The sequence below is a fragment of the Castor canadensis genome, chromosome 5, assembly GCF_047511655.1.
Source record: "Castor canadensis chromosome 5, mCasCan1.hap1v2, whole genome shotgun sequence".
Classification (NCBI taxonomy): domain Eukaryota; kingdom Metazoa; phylum Chordata; class Mammalia; order Rodentia; family Castoridae; genus Castor; species Castor canadensis.
In genome coordinates, this window is record NC_133390.1 from 27,623,386 (window position 1) to 27,645,601 (window position 22,216).

Below are 22,216 nucleotides of genomic sequence, written 5' to 3' on the forward strand. Positions count from 1 at the left end.
GATATACACTTAATTTTTAAAAATGAAGGGGGATGAGGGAAAAATAATCTTTTCTGGAGGTTGGTACCAGTAAAAGGAAGTGGGCACAGGGAAAGGGAGAGTAAGGATGTATATGGTGGATGTGTTTTGTATCCATATATCAAAGTAGAAGAATGAAACCTGTTGAGATTGTTCTAAGAAGGGGAGGAGGGAGAAGGAGGAAGAATGATGAAGGAGGGGAATCTAACTAAGATATATTTTAAACATATATGTAAATATCACAATGTATCCCCCATACAACTATTATAGGCTAATAAAATCATAAATAAAAAATTTTTAAAAAGTTTTATAAAATGACATTTTTGTTTAGGATAGCTATATATTGGTTTCCTTATGACAATTCCAGAACTGGAGAACATCATGTTAAGTGAAGTGAGCCAGGTTCAGAAGGCCAAGGCCACATGTTCTCCCTCATATGTGGAATATAAACCTAATACAAATACAACAATATTATGAAAAAGGGGTCACACATGAGAGAGGGTAAAGAAGGAAGTTAAAAAGGTGAATACAAGTGTTGTACTTGCTATACAAGAAGGAATATAGAATTGTTAAACCTGTTGAAATCATCATAAGCAGTGGACTAAGACAAAAAGGAAAATAAAGGACATGAACCAATTCAGGTTACAATACATATATACATGGAAATGTCACATGGAAACCAATGTATGGCTTCTATTTTAAATTTACTTTACCACAAAGTAAATAGTAGCCAAGAATAGTTCAGGCATGCTGTATTTCCTGCTGCCCCAAAGTAAAGTTTCTTTCAATCTTTTTGGGTTAATAGCACTTCAGCTTTAAAATAAATTAGCCAAATATCTCTGTGGGCACATAAGTCTGAAGGTATACATTACTATTCTTTATCATTTCCATTGATCCTTAGAATGCCAGGAATTCTGAATTTAAAAAGTCTCTTCCTATCTTATAGAATACCAGAGTTATAAACAATTCATGTATTCAAGAAAAAAATACATTAAATAACCTAATAAGTCAGCCAATTTACAGGAAACTGCTAGCAAAGAGCAACAGATATAGTTGGGCCTAGATAATGTTAATTTCCTCACCTGAGAGATCTTACCCCTGTCACCCAACCCTTCAGCAACATCTGCAGTTAAGTCCATGTCCTTTAATGAATTCCCAATTCCCATAAACTGGAGAATAAAATAAATGAATCATAAGTAGAAACTCTAAATGCAATTCTCCGCCCCCCCCCCTCAAAATACTGTTACACAGCACTATAACCGAAGTTCATACAGAATTAAATACATTTTGGGGCCAAGTAGGAACCGGAAACGTGGTTTCTACGGGAACATGCATTTTCAGTTCCAAAAACCCAATGGTAAAATCTTTTGAAACAGTCTGATTTAAAATTAGAGTACCTATATTCTGAAAAACATGTTATGTAAACAAAATTTTTATGAATCAAATCATGTCTCTTAACTACTCCATCTGTAGTTTAATAAAATTGTACAACTTATTCTTGATGTTAGTAATCACATTCCTAGCATAGCTCTTTCCAATTAAATTTTTATATATCTCTAGTTTCTGCACTTCAATTTTCATAATTAATTTGTTGTTCAAAAATAAACTTCCTTATAGTAATAAAATAAAATAACCATGTTCATCCTAAAATGCTATATAATTCCTGACAGTTATGATATCATTAAGAACTTGGCAAAGCAAGTGCAGTTGTTGTCATATCAATTACATACATAAGACATCCTGTGGACTATTACAAACTCCCTCCATCTGAATACAACATGAGGTTTAATAAAGCACATAGGATATACTACTTTTTCCCAGACCAATATAAGAGCTGTTTGCAGGAATGTCCTAGCCTGTGGCACCTGAGCAAAAAACAGAGGGTTATATCACAACCTTCCCAACAGGAAGGAAATCTCAGAGGCCTGGGGCTTCTGGAAGGCCTCTACTAAATTCATTTCTTCCTTTATTCTTTACTGTTCTCTTTATCCTATATCTGTTACTACTGAGTACTTCATTATATTATACTTTTCGAATGTACTCTCTATACAAAATGAATATAGAATTTTTAAACCTGTTGAAACTACCATAAGAAGGGGACTCAGGTTGAAAGAAGAAAAACAGAAGATGAACCAATTTGGGTTATAATACATTTCCTTGAAACTCCCTGTGTAGCTATCTTAAGAAAACAAAATGTTGTTTTTTTCTTTTACAAAATCAAAGAATAGGAGAGCCTGGGGGTGGGTGGATACCAGTAGGAGGGAAGAGGAGGCAGGGAAAGAGGGTAGGAGGAGGAATATAGAGTAAATCCTATGTACTTATGTATGTATATGGAAAAATGATACCTGTTGAAATTGTTCTAGGAATGGGGAGAGAGAAGATAAAGGAGAATGGTAGAGTGGTGAATTCAAGTATGATATAGTTGATATATTGTAAGAACTTTTGTAAATGCCACAATGTATCCCTACTCAGCACAATAATGAAAAAAAAGAAACAAAAGAAAACATAAATAAGCCTTTTCTACTTGGATTCTTATGTGTTCTGTGTCCTGAATGGACCCTGACAGAATTTTCTTAAAAGTAATTTTTGTATTATCTCTTAGTGATGTAATTCTGTGGTTTTTAGAAGAATACAGTTAGACCCTTAGTGTCTGCAGGTATATGGTTCCAAGCAGACCACGGTTGAAGAAAAACCATGAATGCTCAAGATGCATAGAGTTTAATACTCTAGATATATTCCAATTTACCTATATTGTACACACAATTGGTCTGACCTTCAATAACTTGAAAATGTATGCAGTAGGTTACATTACTGTCACAAAAATTACTATTATACACATTAATACTGCTCTTTAAAACCTAGGTCTTATTTCATCAAATACTGTAGATGATTAAGTTTTCCCATAATGCCACCAACTCCTATTATAGACACACCACCTTTCAACACATCTAAAATTTTTCATTTTATCACTTAAATTATGTACATTATGTGCCTTTTTTCGGCTTGGGAGGATTACTATAACTTTTACCTTGGCTTTTGGAGGTTTTTTGGAAGACACAGTTTCACAAAATGAAGGGCAAGGAAACAGCAGATCATAAAATGATTTAAACAAAACTGGCAATAACACAGAACCTAGAGCTCTCCCTATCAACTGAGCTATGTAATGCAGAAATTTAAAATTTTTGTTTTTGAAACTTCTTTTGATTTTGTTATTTTTTTGACCATATTTGGTCAAAACTGCGCATAATAAATTATAAGTAAGATAGGCTTACTGTAAATCTCAAGAGCAATTAGGAAGGTAAAATTTAACCATTTAACTATATGTGCTCCGCTCTATCCTATATCATTTACTGAGCACTTAAAAGACATATAAGGAAGTGACCATTTCATTAAGGAGTAATTGATTAAACCATTGAACACTGGTGACTGAACTCAATCTGCAGCCCCCTTCCCTGCCTGCTGGGGCTGAAACTTCTTATCTAGCCTCTCCTCCCAGATCCAGGAGTCATTTCATTAGGACACAAAGGACAGTAAATTCCAAGGGTTTTAGGGACTTTGTGCCAGAAACCAGGAGAAAAGATGAAAGGTTTTTTTTATTACACCACAGTCTGCACATAAAGCTATTTAGAGTTAACAGAAGACACCAAATCATTTTATGTTTATTTGTTCTTTATCACAGCTTCTCTTAGCTTGGAATAATAACTTCAATCTGCCTCAACATATTCAACAGTTCATGTCACCCATTACCTCCTCTATGATACTTTTCCTATGCTTGCTAGATCCTCTTCCTTAGTCCTACCAATGAATATATCACTTAACTTCTAGTATCATATGTGCACTTCTGGCTCACAATACCACCAAACTATAAGCCTTTTGTGTATTATCTATTTCTCAATCTGTCTTTTTTTCTTTTTTCTTTTATTGTTTTTACATTTATTCATGTGTATACATTGCTTGGACCACCCCTCCCTGCTTTCTCAATTTGTTTTAAAGAAGGAAAAAATAGGGCATGATATTGACTGGCAACTACATAGCTCAGCAGAAATGTACAATAGGGAACTGAAAGCCTGACTAGAGTTAATGTGAGAAAGAGGTTGTAATATAAATTTACTTTGAACATACAGACTTGGTAGTGATGAACATGTATCAATGGGAAAACAAAATCTCTCAAAGATGGAGCTTGCAAAACAGAAAGCAGAAAATCAAGGACTAAATCATAGGAAACTTCCAGTCAAGAACAGAAACACAGCATAGTTTATTAGCAAATTCTACCATGCTGTATCAGCCATATGTAAATAGTCTGAGTATCTATATTTAAGTTATAGTTTAAATATATGTATTTATAGCTAAAAGCTCACAGAATTCTTATCAACACATAGACCTACCACCACTGTTGCCTTAGTCAATAATTGTCAACTTTTTTGTAATAAGCTTTGAAATATTAAAAAAAAAATTGGCAGCATGCCCAAAAACACAAGTGTAACAACCCTACAGGTGGTAAGAATAATTATAGCACTATTGTTACTCCCATATAATACTGCCTCTTAGAATTTACAAAATCAGTTATCATACTGCACAGCAGTATCTCACTCTCTTAATTGTTCAGGCACTCAGATATGTTTACAAGGCAAAATACTCACAGGATTCATAAATATCCATTTGGCACTACCTTAAAAGGAAGCTATGATTATTACCTCATATCCACAGCAAGTGTATTCCACTCTACACTAAACACCACAACCTGTTTGATACAATAATTTACTCGAGAGAAACTGTAAGAACTACCTTTATTGAGAAGGAAGAGTAAGGTTAGCCTGGCCCAAAAGACCAAAAATCGTATGTTCTCCCTCATATGTGGACATTAGATCAAGGGCAAACACAACAATGGGATTGGACTTTCAGCACATGATAAAAGCGAGAGCACACAAGGGAGGGGTGAGGATAGGTAAGACACCTAAAAATTAGCTAGCATTTGTTGCCCTTAACACAGAGAAACTAAAGCAGATACCTTAAAAGCAACTGAGGCCAATAGGAAAAGGGGACCAGGAACTAGAGAAAAGGTTAGATCAAAAAGAATTAACCTAGAAGGTAACACACACGTACAGGAAATTAATGTGAGTCAACTCCCTGTATAGCTATCCTTATCTCAACCAGCAAAAACCCTTGTTCCTTCCTATTACTGCTTATACTCTCTCTACAACAAAATTAGAAATAAGGGCAAAATAGTTTCTGCTGGGTATTGAGGGGGTTGGGGGGAGAGGGAGAGGGCGGAGTGGGTGGTAAGGGAGGGGGTGGGGGCAGGGGGGAGAAATGACCCAAGCCTTGAATGCACATATGAATAATAAAATTTAAAAAAAAAGAGAAAGTAGTATGTCTTTGGATTATAAGATTAAAATAACATTAGGGTACCTATTCACTCAGAATTTATCTATACATTCAATAAAATCCCATTCAAAAACCCTGGCTGCCTCTTTTCTCATCTGTACAAAATATTTAGATTTTATATGGAAATGCAAAATGGCCAACAAAAACCAAAGCAATTTCTTAACATGAACAAAGCAGAAGAACTCAGTCATTTGAGGATACATTTCAAAGCCTTAGTAATCAAGACATAACCAAGGGTAAGGATAAAATAGACCCACTTCTATACGGTCAATTAATTTTCCATAAAGATATTATGTCAAGAAAATTAAAAGATAAACCGTACACAAGGAGAAAATGTTTTCATATTACATATATTTCTATTTTTCCTTTTTTTCGGTGCTGGGGACTGAACTCAGGGCCTTGCACTTGCTAGGCAAGTGCTCTTCCACTAAGCTAAATCCCCAACCCCACATTACACAGATTTGATATAAGATATTCAAAATATATAAATAATTCCTACAACTCAATAGCAAGAAAAGAAATAACTCAATGAAGAAGTTGGCAAATTATCTGAACATGTTAAAAAGACACAACACTTAAAGAAGATAAGATACTGGATTCCTAGTACTTTCTCCGCTACAATTCCTAACCTGCCTCCCATTTTTTTTTTTCCTATCCCTCACCGTAAAAGCCTCGCCTCTTAGAAGTCTAAGACAGAACAGCATCAACAACAAGGAAGAGGAGGAGAGGAAAGGGGAGAAGGGAAAAAGGGGGAGATTGAGGCCTTTAAGTAGTTAGTCAGTTCTCTTAATACTTTTGATATTAAACCTAAAGAACTCTATCTGCTCTTCCAATCATGGAAGGAATATGAAGCACATAGCCTAGGATATAAGATCATTTAATTCCATCCAAAATCTGCAGATTCTGAGATGAACCCAAGCTAGCCCCAAGATGGCCAAGAGCAAGCAAAAGGCAACACCAAATCCCACCAATGTTCACATAGTCCTAGGAGGAGGTAGCACAGGACCCGATGACCTCTGCTGCATGTACCCCAGAGGCCTGCAACCCCAAACCATCTTACACTATACAGTTGACCTGGTACTTTGCATCTGCCTAGCCACAGCTCTGGTACATGCTCAGGTGCACTGGTGCCTTCCCTCTAATGCCACCCACCAGAGATGGAATTACTGTCAGTTCTGCAGTCTTACTACTGGCTTGAACTGCTGCTCCATAGGGAAGAAGTCAAAAAGTCACTTCTACAGGTTCATAGAGTACACAGGGTCTGCTGACCCCAGGTAGCCAGTGCAGAGATGCTTCTTTCCTCCAAAGACAGGCCTTTTAAACCAGAAGCAGTGGATTGTTTCGAGTTTCTTTTCCATCCTCTTCCTCAGCCCTGTCCTGCTCCAAAGCTTTTCTTCAAGACCTCACGGGACTCCGTCTTTCAGGACCTTCTGCTCAGACTATCTTGGAGGACACAGAAAGCCTAGACCTCCAGTCCAAGCTTGTTTATATAGCTCTAACTCACGGAAATGGGACATTTGATCTGCATGTATTCTGGCATGAATAATGACACACAAACTTTTGTATATAAGAGTGTACAACTGATTCTCACATTGGTATTATCATAGCATCAGGACCCAGCCAATAAAGATGCATCTTTCCTGGTCCTCTGTCCATACTGCTCCCCCACACATCCACCCAGCTCTCAGTTCTGTAGTCAATTCTGCCCTGATGACATAATGCCCTCCACCACACCACGCCCACTTCCAGCAGCAACAACAAAAACCCAACAAATGTGGGTTCAAATCTGTCCTCTTCTTCCTTGTCCTCAAGTAAACCGAGAACTGTAAGAAAGATCTGACTCTGCCCAATTTATCTCTCTACGGTTCTTCTCATACCTGCCATTGGTCCTCCAAGTGCCTTCCAAACTCCCAAACTAACATGAAAATGTTTTTGAGGTTTTGAGACAAGGTCTCACTATGTAGCCCAGGTTGGCCTCAAACTTACGATCATCCTGCTTTAGCCTCCCAAGTGCTAGGATCATGGGTGTCACCATGCCCAGCTATGAACATACTTTTTATGCCATGGTAACAAAATATGCATCATAAAAATTTCTCATGTATACGGGCAATTAGCTATTAATGTTCAGTTTGAGGCATAACCAGGGTTCTTAATCTTCAGAAACTTTGTGTCAGATGTAATTTTAAAAAATAAAAGGAATTATGCAACTTCATTTTATTTTGTGAACATATCAGCACTTAGTTTTTACCTTTAGCAACATCTTCAACATTTTCACCATTTTTAGAGTTAGAAGAATAGTTAGCTATTGCTATTGCTTATCCATGAGAATCTAAAACTGGATAATATATGAAAAGGAATATTTAAAAATCATCTGAAAAACAGTAAATAAACACATGAAAAGAGGTCAAAAACCATTAATCATTAGGAAAATACAAATCAATAGTATGAGTTACTAATATACTAACATGGCATCTCATACACAGCTGATGAGAATGCACAATCACTTTGGATAACAATTTAACAATATCTTATAACAATTCCACTCCTATGTATTTGCCCAAGAGAACTACAACATGTCTACTCAAAGACATGCTTACAAATGTACATGTAACAATGTTACACATAAGAGTAAAAAACTGGAAACAATCAAGAAATACAGCAACAGCTACAGGTACACATAAACGTAAGCATATTCATATAATAAAATATTACCCAACAGGAAAAAGAAAATAAAACATGCTGGAATCTCAAAAACATTTTGATAACCAAAAGAAGCAAGGTATAGAAAAAAGGAAAAAAAAATGAACTGTAATTCTATTTATGTAAAGACTTAAAACAGCCAACATTAACCTACCCAAAATCACAGTTTACAATTGCCTACATGCTTACAATCGTGCACAATAATCTAATAAAAAGTACTGACTATCTAATATAATTTCTTTTGGACACTATCTGTGTCCAAAAGAAACGGCAACAAAGTACATGGTAGGGTATAGGTCATTACCCTGCAGTGGTTGCAGGGGAACTGTAGCTCACTGCTGCTGCCCGATCATCTCAAGAGAGTATCCAACAGCATTTCCCTAGCCTGAGAAAAGACTAAAACTCAGAATTCAAAATCCAACTTAAACTGAATGCATATCGCTTTCACACTGAAAATCAGCAATTCTTTGTATTGTGACAATGAAGCCCTTTTATAAACATCCTCTGCAACCAATTTACACAGGTGTTCAATAAAGACACACTCATCTTTAAGACTACTAATTAATTTCAAACAGTGGTCCTCAAACTTTAAATACAGAAGAATCACCTCAGATTTTTACTAAGAATACAACCCTCCAAGTCCTAAAACAGAGGTCTGGAGTAGTGCACAAAAGAAAGCTCCACTTTTAGCAACACAACAGATAATGAAAGTCTACAAAAACCACAATCTAAGAATTTTAATCTAGAGCTGGCTTCATGTCTAATGTCTATAATCCAAGCCTGGGAGGCTGAGGCAGGAAGATCCAGGGCAGCCTTAGCTGCCTAGCAAGACCCTGTAAAAGAAAGTAGGAGGGTAGGAAAAGTGGGGGGAGGACCAAGAGACAGGACAAGGGAGAACGGGGGGGGGGGGGGGGGGGGGAAGACATTCTCATTTAAACCTATATTAACAAGACTAGAGAAACAATGAAAGCAATGCTGGACATTTAAAGTATTTGGCAACTCAAAGGACCGAAGACTAAAAATAGTGTAGACTGCACAAAAGTGAGAGTTAACCAAAGGGAAAAGAGGGGAAAAAATGGAAAACTCACATATTATGTTTATAAATGAGAATATGATAAGGAGAACATTCTTGAAAATAAATACAAGCCTGTCAAAATAAATACAAGAGCTTATCCTTTTATAAATTCAACTTCTACACATTCAACTTTCACATTATCTACTTGCTCACATTATAAAGTACATTCTTAAACTGACTTTTACTAATCAAATCCAGTTATTCATACACAAATCAATGATTATATATATAGGGAAGAAACAGCCAAGTATTACAGGTAAGTGCTTCTAGTAGTTCTGTGACATTAGAGAGTGCCACCCTTACTCTAAGCACATCAGGGCAGATGTACTTTCCTCACTAGGGGAAGAAGCAATGGAGGCCCTCATAGGCAATGACTTCCAATGGCTAAGCAAATAAGACCAAGAATGAACAAATGGGACTGCATCAAACTAAAAACTGTCTGCACAGCAAAAGAAAACATTAACACACTTAAGAGACTGCACACAGAATGGGAAAAAAATTATCTGATAAGGGACTAACATCCAGAATCTACAGGGAACTCAAAAAACTCAGCCTCCAAAGAATCAACAACCCAATGAAGAAATGGGCACATGAATTGAATAGGGAATTTCAAAGGAAGAAGTACAAATGGCTAATAAATACATAAGGAAGTGCTCAACTTCCCTGACGCTAAAAGAAATGCAAAACAAAGCTACACTAAAATTCCATCTTACCCTACTTAGAATAACTATCATCAAGAACACAAAAAACAAATGTTGGCAAGGATACAGACAGAAACCCTTGTACACTGTTGGCAGGAATATGAATTAGCACAACCATTACAGAAAGCAGTATGGAGATTCCATACAAAACTAAAAACAGAATATCTGTATGATCCCGTGATACCACTCCTGGGAATACACCCAAAGGAATATTAGTAAGGGCACAATACAGACACTTACTTGCACAATGACAGCACTGTTCACAATAGCCAAGCTATAGAAGCAATCCAGATGCCCTATGACTGATGAATGGATACGAAAATGTGGTATTTACATACAGTGGAGTTTTACTCAGCCATAAGGAAGAATAAAACTATGTGGTTTGAAGGTAAATGGATAAAATTGGAGGACATCCCATTAAGTGAAACAAGCCAGGTTAAGAAAGACAAAGATACATGTTTTCTCACATGTGGAAGATAGATCCAAAAGATAAAAATATACAGAAAAACAAACATGACTATATACACATATGTAGAACATGCTTGTAATAATAGACCTAATATATGACACTCAGGGGAGGACAGAAAGGAAAAGAAAATGATCAGTCAGCAATATCAAAATGCATCATATCTGTGCAGGTAGGGGACAGAAGGCTATGTACTGAAAGCTGTTGAGTAACAGTGTTGGGGGTGGACGAAAGAGGTAAAGGAGAATAATGGAAGGGAATAAACTGACCAAAGTAAAGTATTTTCACAGCTTGAATACTCCGAGAAACTCCTTCGAACATGGACTTTGGAATTAAAAATTAAACATAAAACTGTAAAACAGGTACAGTGGGTGGGCGGAGGGGAACTTGAGGAAGGGGAGGGGAGGGAGAATGGAGAGAAAGGTGAGGGAATGTTGTTGATGGGCGTCACATACATATATCAAATAATATGATGAGACTTCTTCCAATTGCTTTAAGTATGGCGGGGAGGGGTGTAGAGGGTGGGGGCAACCTAACCAATGTACATTGTAAGGCTATTCAGAATTAGCACAATGAATTCCCCCTGTACTACCTACCTCCTCTACCTCCCAGGATGCCTGAGGTGAAAACTATGACAAGAGTCACCAGGACACAAACAATATAAGCACACATCGAAATTAAAAATACTGAAATATCTCTTAGCTCTTTAGGAAGAGAATCCACTTTTCTAAGTTGCTACAACTTACACATGTAAACAGAAGTAAACTGGGTAGAAAAGTAAGGAACTAAGCTTTAAAATCAGCAACAACATAGTAACCATTATCATCACTTTTAACCAACATTTATTAGAGGTTGCTAGGGTGTATAAATTATTAGCATAAAATTGCAAATACTTAAGTAAAACTTGTCATTTATTCATGCGATCTTTTACATAGAAAATTCAAAATGGTCTCTGAAAAAAAGTATGAGAAAACTTTAGTAAGGTAGGTAGATATGTAAGAATATGCAGGTCACTCTCATTCTCACTCCAGAGACACTTTCAGTCTATTGAAAGTATATTCCTCTCCTAATAAACGTTGCTTTCATTTCACTATAAAAACAATTATGCAAAAGCCAGTTGTATTTGTACATACCAGTAATAAATTTTTAAAGCATCACATATGGTTATCAGAAATCATCAACTACCTAGAACAAAAGATATGTAAGAATCTTATAAGAAGACTTACAAATTGAGTAAGATATATAAAAGAACACCTAAATAAACTGAGTATACCTTGCTAATGGGCAGAAAGAGAAAGATTCAATATAATAACAAAACAAAACCAAAAAAAAGAATTGAGAATCACAAAAAGAAGGGGCTGGAAGAGTGGCTCAAGTTGTAACATACCTGCCTAGGAAGCATGAGGCCCCAAGTTCAAACTACACACACACAAACAAAACAAAACAGGAATTAGAATTAGAATTTCCTAGAAAATTAGGAATTTGTACATAGGCACAAATTTAAGAGAAAACTAGACCAATAAATATGAAAATCAAAATTAAATGAAAAATTTTCAGTTAGATATTCTAAAACTAAAACATTTCTAAACTTTACCTCTGAAAGATAAGAAATATAAATGACAATAAAGCATAATTTAGAAAACTTATCTAAAATTTGCTCTAATAAGACGCTAACCACTGATAGTCATATTCATCAAGTCTTCATTAAAGTCAAGTACTTACATTAAACCATACCTAATTTTTTAAATCAAAAATTATCAAGTATCATTAATTTTGAATAGCTGAACTTAATGCTATACTGAGTAATTCCAAAAGCAGAGGAAAACACAAGCACAAAAAAAAAAATCTAATCATTTTATGAACTAACTGTATCTCGATAGCCTATATGAAACAAGTAAATCTTATAATCTACTAAAGAGTATATAAACACACTATAAATTTGTTAAACTTGACTATAATAAACTTAGAAATATATTAAAATCATGACCAACCTGAGTTTTACCAGAATTTGAAGGACAGTGAAAGCAATACATAGCATAGAGTTAAGAAGAGGGGATTGTTAGTCACATGTCCCTGCCTTTAAATCCCACTCCTGAAACATACTAGGGATGAAATATTAATTTCATTCTGTAAACTCAGCTACTAGAAGGGGGGGGAAGAAGTACTGCTCACTTCATAAAGTAGATGGTAAGTTTAAATGAAAAAAAATCTCAAGAGTCTTAATAGAAAATAGTACATAGCAAATATTCATGTTCAGTAGACCTGGTATCCGAGGGTCTATGGTTTCAAGGAGACCCCACTGAGGAAACACCACATGAACAAGAGTTCAGTGCTGTACTGTGGAGGCCTGATTCACTTTTCCCATGCCACCACCCCTACTTTCACTTAAGACATGCTGTCTTTAAATCTCACATTTTCACCTGATCACTTAAATTAAGCACCTTAACCTTTACCTTGCTTTTTGGGCACCACTTGCTTTTAGGGCAGCATATTTTCACAAAATTAAGGGCAGAGAAACAACAGATTACACAACAATTTAAACACAAGGTGATGATGACACAGGACTGACCGAGAACTTCTCCACATCAACTGAGCTACATAATGTGTGGGGGGGGGGATTTAAAGTCTGTTTTTTGAAATTTCTTTTGATTTAAAAAAAAATTTTTTTTTTAACCACAGTTGGTCAAAATCATGTGTAACAAATTCATGAATTAAGGCACTCTTACTGGAGGGCTTATTGTATGTTAACCTAATATAATTACTGCTCTTATTTTATTAACACAAAATATAACATCATTCCTGCCCTCCCCCCCCAAAAAAAGACATTTAAAAAGAGTCATCATCTAAATATGATTTCAAAACATTTAGAAAACTTAGGAATCTAGTAAAAGAAATTTCTCTATCATGATGAAACAACACAGAACAGAAACAGTCTAGAATCTTAGCTAAAGCTAAAATTAAACAAAAAATACATTTATATATATTGTATAAATTGCATAAATATTGTATACAATGTATTTGCATAAATAACAACAAGAAACAGGTCAGAATGGTATACTAGAAGAAAAATTTTAAAACATAAGAACTGATGAGAATTCATTAAGACTGGATACAATGTTAGTAAGCAAATCAAACCTAGAAGAGAAAGAGAAGTACTAAGCATTTATTCTGTGACTACCTCTGCTCAAATCAAGTGCTATGCTAACAACAATACAACCAACTATTTCAGAGTACAAAATATCCTTTTTATGTAACATTTAAGTAATGTTAACTGTCAAATGCTATAATTTTATATTTTATAACCTTAGATGATATCTAAATTAGGAAACACTGCATGTTATTTCAAATAAGAAATTTGCCCATTTTGGGTTGTTTTTCAAATTTTGTTTTAATTTGGTTAATCTGTGGACTATATCCCCATTAATCTTGAGGTTAAGTGAAGGCTGACAGTATAGATCTATGGAAGTCCTCTCTCCCCACATTCTCTGTAATTTTTTATCCTCCCTATATAGACAGAATAATTACTGCTTAACTCCAGTAAACATTCAAATCTGAAGAAGCTGCACATGTCTAACCACACTAACTTTACAGTTTGCAGATTTAAAGGCATTTGATGACTTGCACAAGGTCAGAGAAAGGTGACTTAGATCTAACCCACATCCTGTCTTTTCTCTAACACTGCCTATTTACCAAGCATGAATCCAGTTTTAATATGTCACTCTTTCTCATATTTAAATCTCAAAATTTAGTTAGAGAAATAAGTACTATGTTTGAATGCTTTTAGAAATGATTCACTCATTACTTAATTTATCAAATACTTGCTGATAATGTACTATGTACAAAGTCCTACAGTGAAACATCACAGGAACTTTATATTTTATTCAACTCAGAAGGATGATTTCAGTAAATAGTGATCTGCTTGCTAACTTTACCTACAAGTTAACTTGGTTCCTAGGAGGAAATTCCTAATGCTACTCTAAAAAAAAAATCATGGTTGGAGATTTAGCTCAGTGGAAGAGCGCTTGCCTGGCAAGTGTAAGGCCCTGAGTTCGGTCCCCAGCACCGGAAAAAAAAAAAATAAATAAAAAATAAAAAAAAAATCATCATTTGGAACTTGAAGCTATGTATCAAATTTCTAAGACCTAAGGATCAAGCACAAAGTCTGAAGATACAGGTCCAAGGTTAAAACTGGCACAGGTTTAACTGTACTTAATCTGCTGGTAACTCCACCTCACCTGTAACATCTAAACCTCAGAAAAGCAGCTCTCTGCAGTTTTACTATCTCGTAAGACCCTGGCTTGGCCAAACTTCAGCAATCAAGCCAAGAACACATCAAGGGGAAAAGACAGACCCTTGCCTCTTCATACTACATTGTCACAAGCTACTTTGAAGGTGGGGGGAAAGAAAAAAATCTAAGAAAGTTTTGTACAGTGTTACTTAAAAAACAAACAAACAAACAAAAAACCCATCTTCCATCCCTCTGCAGTGAAAGAAAACAAAAATCTTAAAAACATAGGAAACTGTTGCAAATAAAGTAAGTTAAAATTAGCTGTGTAATCAAAAACTACAAGTACACCAGCTAAAATTATAGGTATAAAACATACACTACTACCTCGTCTTTTACTGATAATCCATAAGGTTTCTTACTGAAACCAGTTTCACTTTTGTTTCTTCTAAAGTATGAAGTTTACTTCCTACTTCCTAATTTGAAATCTACTACATGTTTCTTAGTTTGGTTTTAAATCTGTCAACTTTCTTGAGGTGGATGGTTTCAAGTATTTATACCCATATATTTTTTAAGTAGTTCTAATAAAGTTTTAAAACAAACGTAAATACCACGATGAAAGTATAAAAACACATTGTTGCACTAAAAAATTTCTTCAATTTTAGTGAAATGATCTGAAACACATATATTAAAAACATAATCTCAATGTTAATATTTTGAATTAAGGACTACTACCTTTGTGCAGAGGGGGTCATTAAACTAAGAAATTGGGCTTGATAACCAATATCACTTTCAGCAATTCGATTCTTGATTCTACAATTTTATGCAGACACTTTTGAACCACCCAATTAAGTGAGCACATCTGATTCTATACTACTGAGCAGTTTAGTCAAAATCAATTTTTAAAGACCCACAAACTTACAAACTTCTTGCCACTGTTTAAGTTTAAGAGATGTGAAAAGTAGGAGCTACATTTCCCATTTTGAAACAAACGGGCTTTAATATGCAACACCAAAGACTGAGTACAAACATAATGCTGCCAAATTATTAACTATTGCTTAGTGTTCATATGACCACATGATCCTTCCTATAAGTCACCCTCTATCATATACTCAACATCAAAAACTAAAGATTAAATGTTCAAAATAGAAAATACAGGATTAGGAGGTAAACTGTGTTAAACCCCCAATATCAAATCTCGAATTTAAATTGATTGCAGTCTGCAATAAAATACTCAATTCACCAGTACTATCAACTAACATCACTTTCAAAAACAACTTTCCCAAAGTACCTAAAATAACATGCACTATCCTTGCTTTCCAAAATTTTTGAGAACATCTTTAGTTACCTCAAGTAGTATAATAAAATTCTCAAGACAATCTCAATGCATAACTTCAGCAGGCTATTGGTACATATCATCCATCTTAGCACACAAGCCTTACTCTAAAGTCAAGCACAGATAGAACACAACTACAACGTGCCAAAACTAAAACAGGGTGGGGCATTCATTACTCACCCAGATAAAACACACACAGCTTTGGTGGTTGTTCACGGTAAACCTAATTACCCCTATAATTCCAACACGACTAAGGCAATGTTTCTTTTCTTGCAAAATGCTTTTCAGAAGAAACAAGGAAAAAAAAAATCAAGCCATGGCCAAGTACTCTTCAGGATATGGTGCAAGCCATGATAGTGCACTTAAGACTCTTAAAGCAAAATCTAGAATACTAAGATGATCTCTCAATATTCACTATAAAGACTTGATGCTTCATATTTTTTTTTTAAATGCGGTTTCAGTGAGTGACCAATTGAATATGTGACTGATGCCAGAGTTAAGGGTGAACGACAGAACAAGGTCAAACTTAGGGGACAAAAGATTCCTGGAATAACATAACCATAGAGGTTTCCTTTCATAAAGGATAGTTTCTACAGTCAGAAAAAATAAAAATAAAAAGCAACCAACCAAATCCTCTACACGTACATTACAGTTTCCCTGATCACTGTACCTAAAAGCTGGGTAATTCAATTTGGTGATCGTTTTTGCAGAACTGCAGGCCTGGAATACTACCTCCATCAAGACAAACTGTGCTCAAGAGGGATGACAACTGACACTCTCTTTCAAAAAAGAAAGAGAGAATAAAGTTTAATCAAGAAGCCTGGCAGAGAGAACTGGAGGAATGTGAGAGCAAGTCTACTACCTGGCACCGTCTGTCACAGGAAAACAGTCAGCAGAAGGAAGTGACCCAAACCCGCTTCCACAAGCAGCCGGGCACTGACTGAGCGTGACGCCCCCAGAGCCTCGGGTTGGGGCGCCGGGCGGCGGGGCAGGAGGCCTGGGGCGCCGGGCCGGGCCGGGCCGGGCCGGGCGGAGGGCCCGCACGTCGGAAGGCGAAGGCGCGGGCCGCGCGGGGCCGGCTCGGGCGCTCACCTTCTGCGCCGTGCTCTGCTGCAGCACGTTCTGCTCCACGGTCATGGCCCCCGCGGCGTCCGGAGCGGCGCGCACAGCCGGGGAGGACAGCGCCCCCGCCAGCCAAGCACGAAGGCGATGGCGGCCGGCGTGCGCGGGCACCGCGGGCAGGCGGCGAGGCGCGGACTGAGAGGGCCACCGCGGCGGCCCCACGTCCCCGCGCGGCCCGCCTCAGCGCGGCTCGTCCGCGGCGGCCCGGGCCATGGGCGGGTGGCCGACGCCGGGGCGCGGGAAGGCGCGAGCAAGCCGGGCCGCGTCACGCGTTCGCGCGCTCCTAGGCTGGCGGCTCCCGGGGGCACTGCGGGGAAGGGAGAGAGGGAACGGAGGGAGCGGCCGGCCGGAATGGCGCTGTCCTCCTCCCTCCGCGACTCCTCCTCCCCTCCCCTCCCCTCCCGCAACCGCCGTCACCGCCCCCGCCCGGCGGCTCCTCCCCCGCGGAGCCCCGCCCGCAGGCCGCCCTAACCCTACATTGTGACCCGGGGGGCGGCGGGGCGGAGTGGGGCGGGGTCGGCCCGGGGCCACGCCCCCAATCCGGCCCCGCCCCTCTCCGCCGGCGCGGGCCTTGAGCTCCGGGATGGGCCGAGGGTGCGCCCGGCAGGCTGAGCCCCAGTGGCAGGTTGCTCTGTGCCTGCCCTAGGGTCCGCGAAGCGAATGGCGGCCGAGGGGTTAGAGCTTATACCTGGGCCCAGCAATTGTCAGATCGCCCTCTTGCCCAGTGTCTCCAAGACAAACACGTCCCTCCCTACTTGCAATGTCCTGAAACATCACAGGGTCCAGAGCAACTGGCTGCTTTCTGTCACCCTCGCCTTTCTAGGAATTTCATAAGCAGTGAACTTGCCCAAAGAGAAAAGTCAAATAAGCAAAGGGCTGTCAGAAGTCCTTAAGCCGTAATGTACTTTCCTCCTTAATCATTACATATATGAGTATTGACAGCTTGTATCTACTTCATATATTTGAATGTGTGACAGTCACTGCTAGGCCCTAGAGAAATAAGGTTTATTTACCGATGACTTAAATGAGTAAGATCTATAAGACAAACGGCATTGCAAAAGAATCACTACCTAGATGATACATAATTCTAATATCCCAATTGCCAAATTAAGCAAAAAGACTAATTACCATGCATGGGACACATGACCATACATGGAATTGTAAGGAAAACCTAACAATGAGAGCGCATTCTGAAGTGGAAAAAATATCAAGAGTTTCACTAGCATAACCTGGGGACAGAAATGAAGATGCAACAGTAGGAAGAGAGGAATTACCAGTGCCTGTTGTCAAAAATATGATAAATACAATATGCACCCAAATCCAGGTATAATTTTTAGTGTGATGATGAGGAAAGTAAGCTTGGGGAAGGATGCTTAAAATGTCTGATTTTATTTAACCAAGGTAACTCATACAGGCGTTGTAACAATTCTGCATACTCTAAAAACATCTTTGATCTGCCCCTTGGATGTCCTCAGCCATCTTTTATGAACTTTTCCTTGAATTCTCACACTTGTTTGCTCATTTGATTTTGACAAATTACAAATTTTATTTTATTGACATCCTCCATCCTTGCCAGAAAAACTTAAAAGTTGTGAAGTGGCTGGAAGCAAGCAAAAAATTTAGGGATAATGCAACAATTCTGATCTGAAGCATCAAGTTGTTTATGAAAACACTGGGAACCAAAAGAGTATAACCTGTAAAAGAATGAATATTAGACCTCATTTTCCTCATTTATACAACAGTTTCTTTTTTGCTTCATTTGTAGCTGAACTTCATGTTTCTCTATATTACACGTTTTTAGAAAACCAGGTTCCTCTATTTGAATTTAAGAAAGTTAATTTGGGCTGGGGATGTAACTCAGTGGTTAAACTCTTCCTAGTGCAAAGCCCTGAGTTGGATCTCCAGCACCACAAAAAAAGTTAAATTTAACATTAAAATCCAGTTCTTTGATTTGAAAAGATATTGCCAGGCATCACAGCTGTTTGTTTGTTTTGTGGTACTGGGGCTTAAACTCAGGGCCTACACCTAGTTGCTCCACCAGCCCTACTTTTTGTGTTAGGTATTTTTGAGATAGGGTCTTGAGAACTGTTTGCTAGGGCTGGCTTTGAACTGCAAACTCCTGATATCTGCTTCCTGAGTAGCTAGGATTACAAGCATGAGCCACCGACATCCACCTCAGATATTAAGTTTAATTTCAAGAATTTGGCAATACACTGGTCCTCTGAGTTCAACTCTTTAGTTTTCATTTAAAAAAATCTTACTAGTGCTTGCTAGATAATTGTCAAATGCTAAGTGGCGTATTTGTCCACTTAGATCATTTCCAGCTCACTTCTGATGACTTCCTCCTTATTCAACATTTAAAAAAAATATTGGTGATCATCATATTGTAGAATTTTTCCAGACAAGGAATGAAAATCTGTTTCTAGACACTGAAAGGCTATTATGTTGCCAAAACCAAAAATAAGTTAATAAGAAAGAAAAGTTCAATTCATACTCTAGATATGAACAATTTCCATGACACAAGGATGGTCTTAAATCTACTTGAATGAGTATTAGAATAATTTTCCTGCTTTAGTTGTATAGATACTCTAAAATAATTTTATTTCTACCAATAAAGCAACAATAGCAATTATTCAGAGAAGGATTTTATGATGTCACAATGACACTATTCAGTAAGAGACCAGTCATAGATTAGAACCTGTAATAGCACTTTCTGCCTATACAAGCACAATAAAATGCCCAGCTAGAAAGTCTATTTTATGATTTTACATTGTATGTCCAGCTCTAAGTTCTTATCCAAGTGGATAGCCCTGTGGTCCTGACAGCTTTAGTCACATTATTATATGACAAACCTGTCATTATTAGTATCTGTAGCACTCAATAGTGCCTCGCACTTTGATGAGCTCCAGATATTTCTCCTTTAGTATTGTGTTAGTTTGCTTGAGCTTCTATAACAAGCTACTCCAAACTGGGGTTCTTAAACAACAGAACATTTTATTTTTTTCATAATTCTGGAGGATGGAGGTCCAAGATCAAAGTTCCAGCAGGGCTGGTTCTTCCTTCTGCTTCCCTTCTTTGCTTCCAGATAGCCACACTATTGCTGTCCTGTTCCTGTGGTGGTCTCTCTTTGCATGAGTGCCCATCACGTCTCTTCTTCTAAAGGACACCAGTCATAATGGATTATGGCTCCACCTGAACAGCCTCATTTTAACTTAATCACTTCTTTAGAGAATGTACCTAGAAATATAGTTATATTCTGAGGCACAGGGACTTAAGATCTCAATATATAAATTTTAAGGGTATATAAGTCAGTCCAGAATAATCATATCTAATCTACCTCTCTTATTCCTACACTTCACACCCTTGTATCCCTTTCCTACTCAACCCCATAACCTCTTGGATTGGTAAGAAAGGCATTAACATATCAAAGGGTAGTAATTTTTCACATTTTCCCCAGTGTGGACACTTTAATTGGAATAGTTTTGAGGGAGAAGTGTTCTGTGAATGGAAAAAGGATTGCAGTCTAATGTGAACTATTACTTTACAAGTAGCACTCAGTAAGTAAGGCCAACATAGAGAAAAAGGTGCATATTATTAATTAAGTGCTAGTACAGAAGTGAATGTTTCTTCTCTGTATCACATTCTTTCTCTTACCTTGAACAAACCAAAGTCATTCTCTCACAGGAAAGATGGTTTACAGTCCCCAGACCATTTCTCAGTTCTTTCCTGTCTTCCATTCATTCTGAAAAGACAAAGTCTTCCCTTCTATAGGGACAGGCACAAATTTCCCCAAAATTATACTACAATATGTATGGGCAGAGAAAACCACATATTAGAAAGCAAGTAATGCCACTTTACAAAGCCTCCTTCTCCATATTCAGAGCACTTTGTCCCTACATGTATACAAATCCTGAAGAATGATACAGGAACTCCCAGCTCTGTGGTCCTGGGCAAGTTGCTTTAGCCTCTGTATTGTCCTGACTTTGCCATCAGTTGCATTCAATGAATTTCTATATGGAGATGGCTCTACTCTCATTCCCTCGTTCTTGTGTCACCTGACTTCAGAATGGATTTAGCCAATGGGAGAGTAAGTGAGGTACTGAAGGGTAGGAAAATGGTAAAATCAAGCTATTTCCTCTCCTTTCCTTAGTGGCATTTTTGTGGGATATGTTTCTTTGGTGGTTCTATCTTTCACCAAACTGGTGTCCTCTGATTCCAGGTCTTCTCAGTAAAGCTGGTTCTTGAGATTAATAAACCTTTTCTCCTCTTTTTATTTCCATACTAGAGGTGGTTATGATTTCTTGCTGTCGTTAAACTCATATATAACTCATCATCATAGTTTGAATCTTCAGTGTTCCCCCATGTGTTGAAAACTTGGTGCTTTACCTGCTGCCCTATTGGGAAGTTATGAAACCTTTAGGAGGTGGGGCCTAGTGGGTGGAATTTTATCTCATTACATCAAGGTTTCTTTGAAGATGCTATTATGACTCTGCTCTTCTTCCTTTCTCACTTTGTGCTATGAAATGAGCAGCTTCTTCCACTACATGTTCCCACCTTGATCTCCTTCCTCCAGAGGCCCAAAAGCAACAAGCCCACTGACCATGACTAAAACCATGATCCCAAACTTTTTTTCTTATAAGTTGTTTACCTTGGGTATTTTGTAACAGTGACAGAAGCTGACTAACACACTCACTGTCCATATTTGGCTTTCCAACTCTTCCATTTCCTGAAACACCAATTATTCGGATTAGGTTATCCCATTTTAACATACTGCCCCTGCATCAGTTCTATCATCTATAAAGTAAAAATAATAACATAGGGTTATTTTGATGACTAAATGACTGCTACATTTAAAATGGCTAGAAAACTATAAGGCACCATTGTAGCTTGAATCTTGAATGTCCCATAATGGTTTAGTCCTAAGCTTTGCACTATTAGAAGGTGGTGGCACCTTTAAAAGGTGGGACAGCCAGGTGTGCTGAGTTTGAGGCCACTCTGACTACTCAGTGATTCTCAAAAAAATAAAACAAAACAAAACAAAAAAAACAAATTAAAAGGGGTAAGGCACAGTAGGTCTTAGATCATTGGAGCATGGATTTGAAAGGACTAGTGCAAGCTGACCCCTTTCTCTTCTCTCTCTTTTGACTTCCCAGCCATCATGGGCTTTCACTGGTCCCTGAAAGTGCAT

At 37.7% G+C, this 22,216-nt stretch overlaps 1 protein-coding gene across 4 annotated transcripts in view; it reads right to left on the minus strand.

The window, feature by feature from the left end:
- Usp25 (ubiquitin specific peptidase 25) overlaps positions 1 to 17,156 on the minus strand; it is a 127,474-nt gene extending 110,318 nt beyond the window's left edge. For all 4 annotated transcript variants that reach the window (XM_074072880.1, XM_020159807.2, XM_074072881.1 and 1 more), the window contains exon 1: positions 16,999 to 17,156. In XM_074072880.1, coding sequence (XP_073928981.1) covers positions 16,999 to 17,043 — 45 coding nt within the window. In that variant the 5' untranslated portion in view covers positions 17,044 to 17,156. The remainder of the gene's footprint in view (positions 1 to 16,998) is intronic.
- Between the last annotated feature and the right edge of the window lie 5,060 nt (positions 17,157 to 22,216).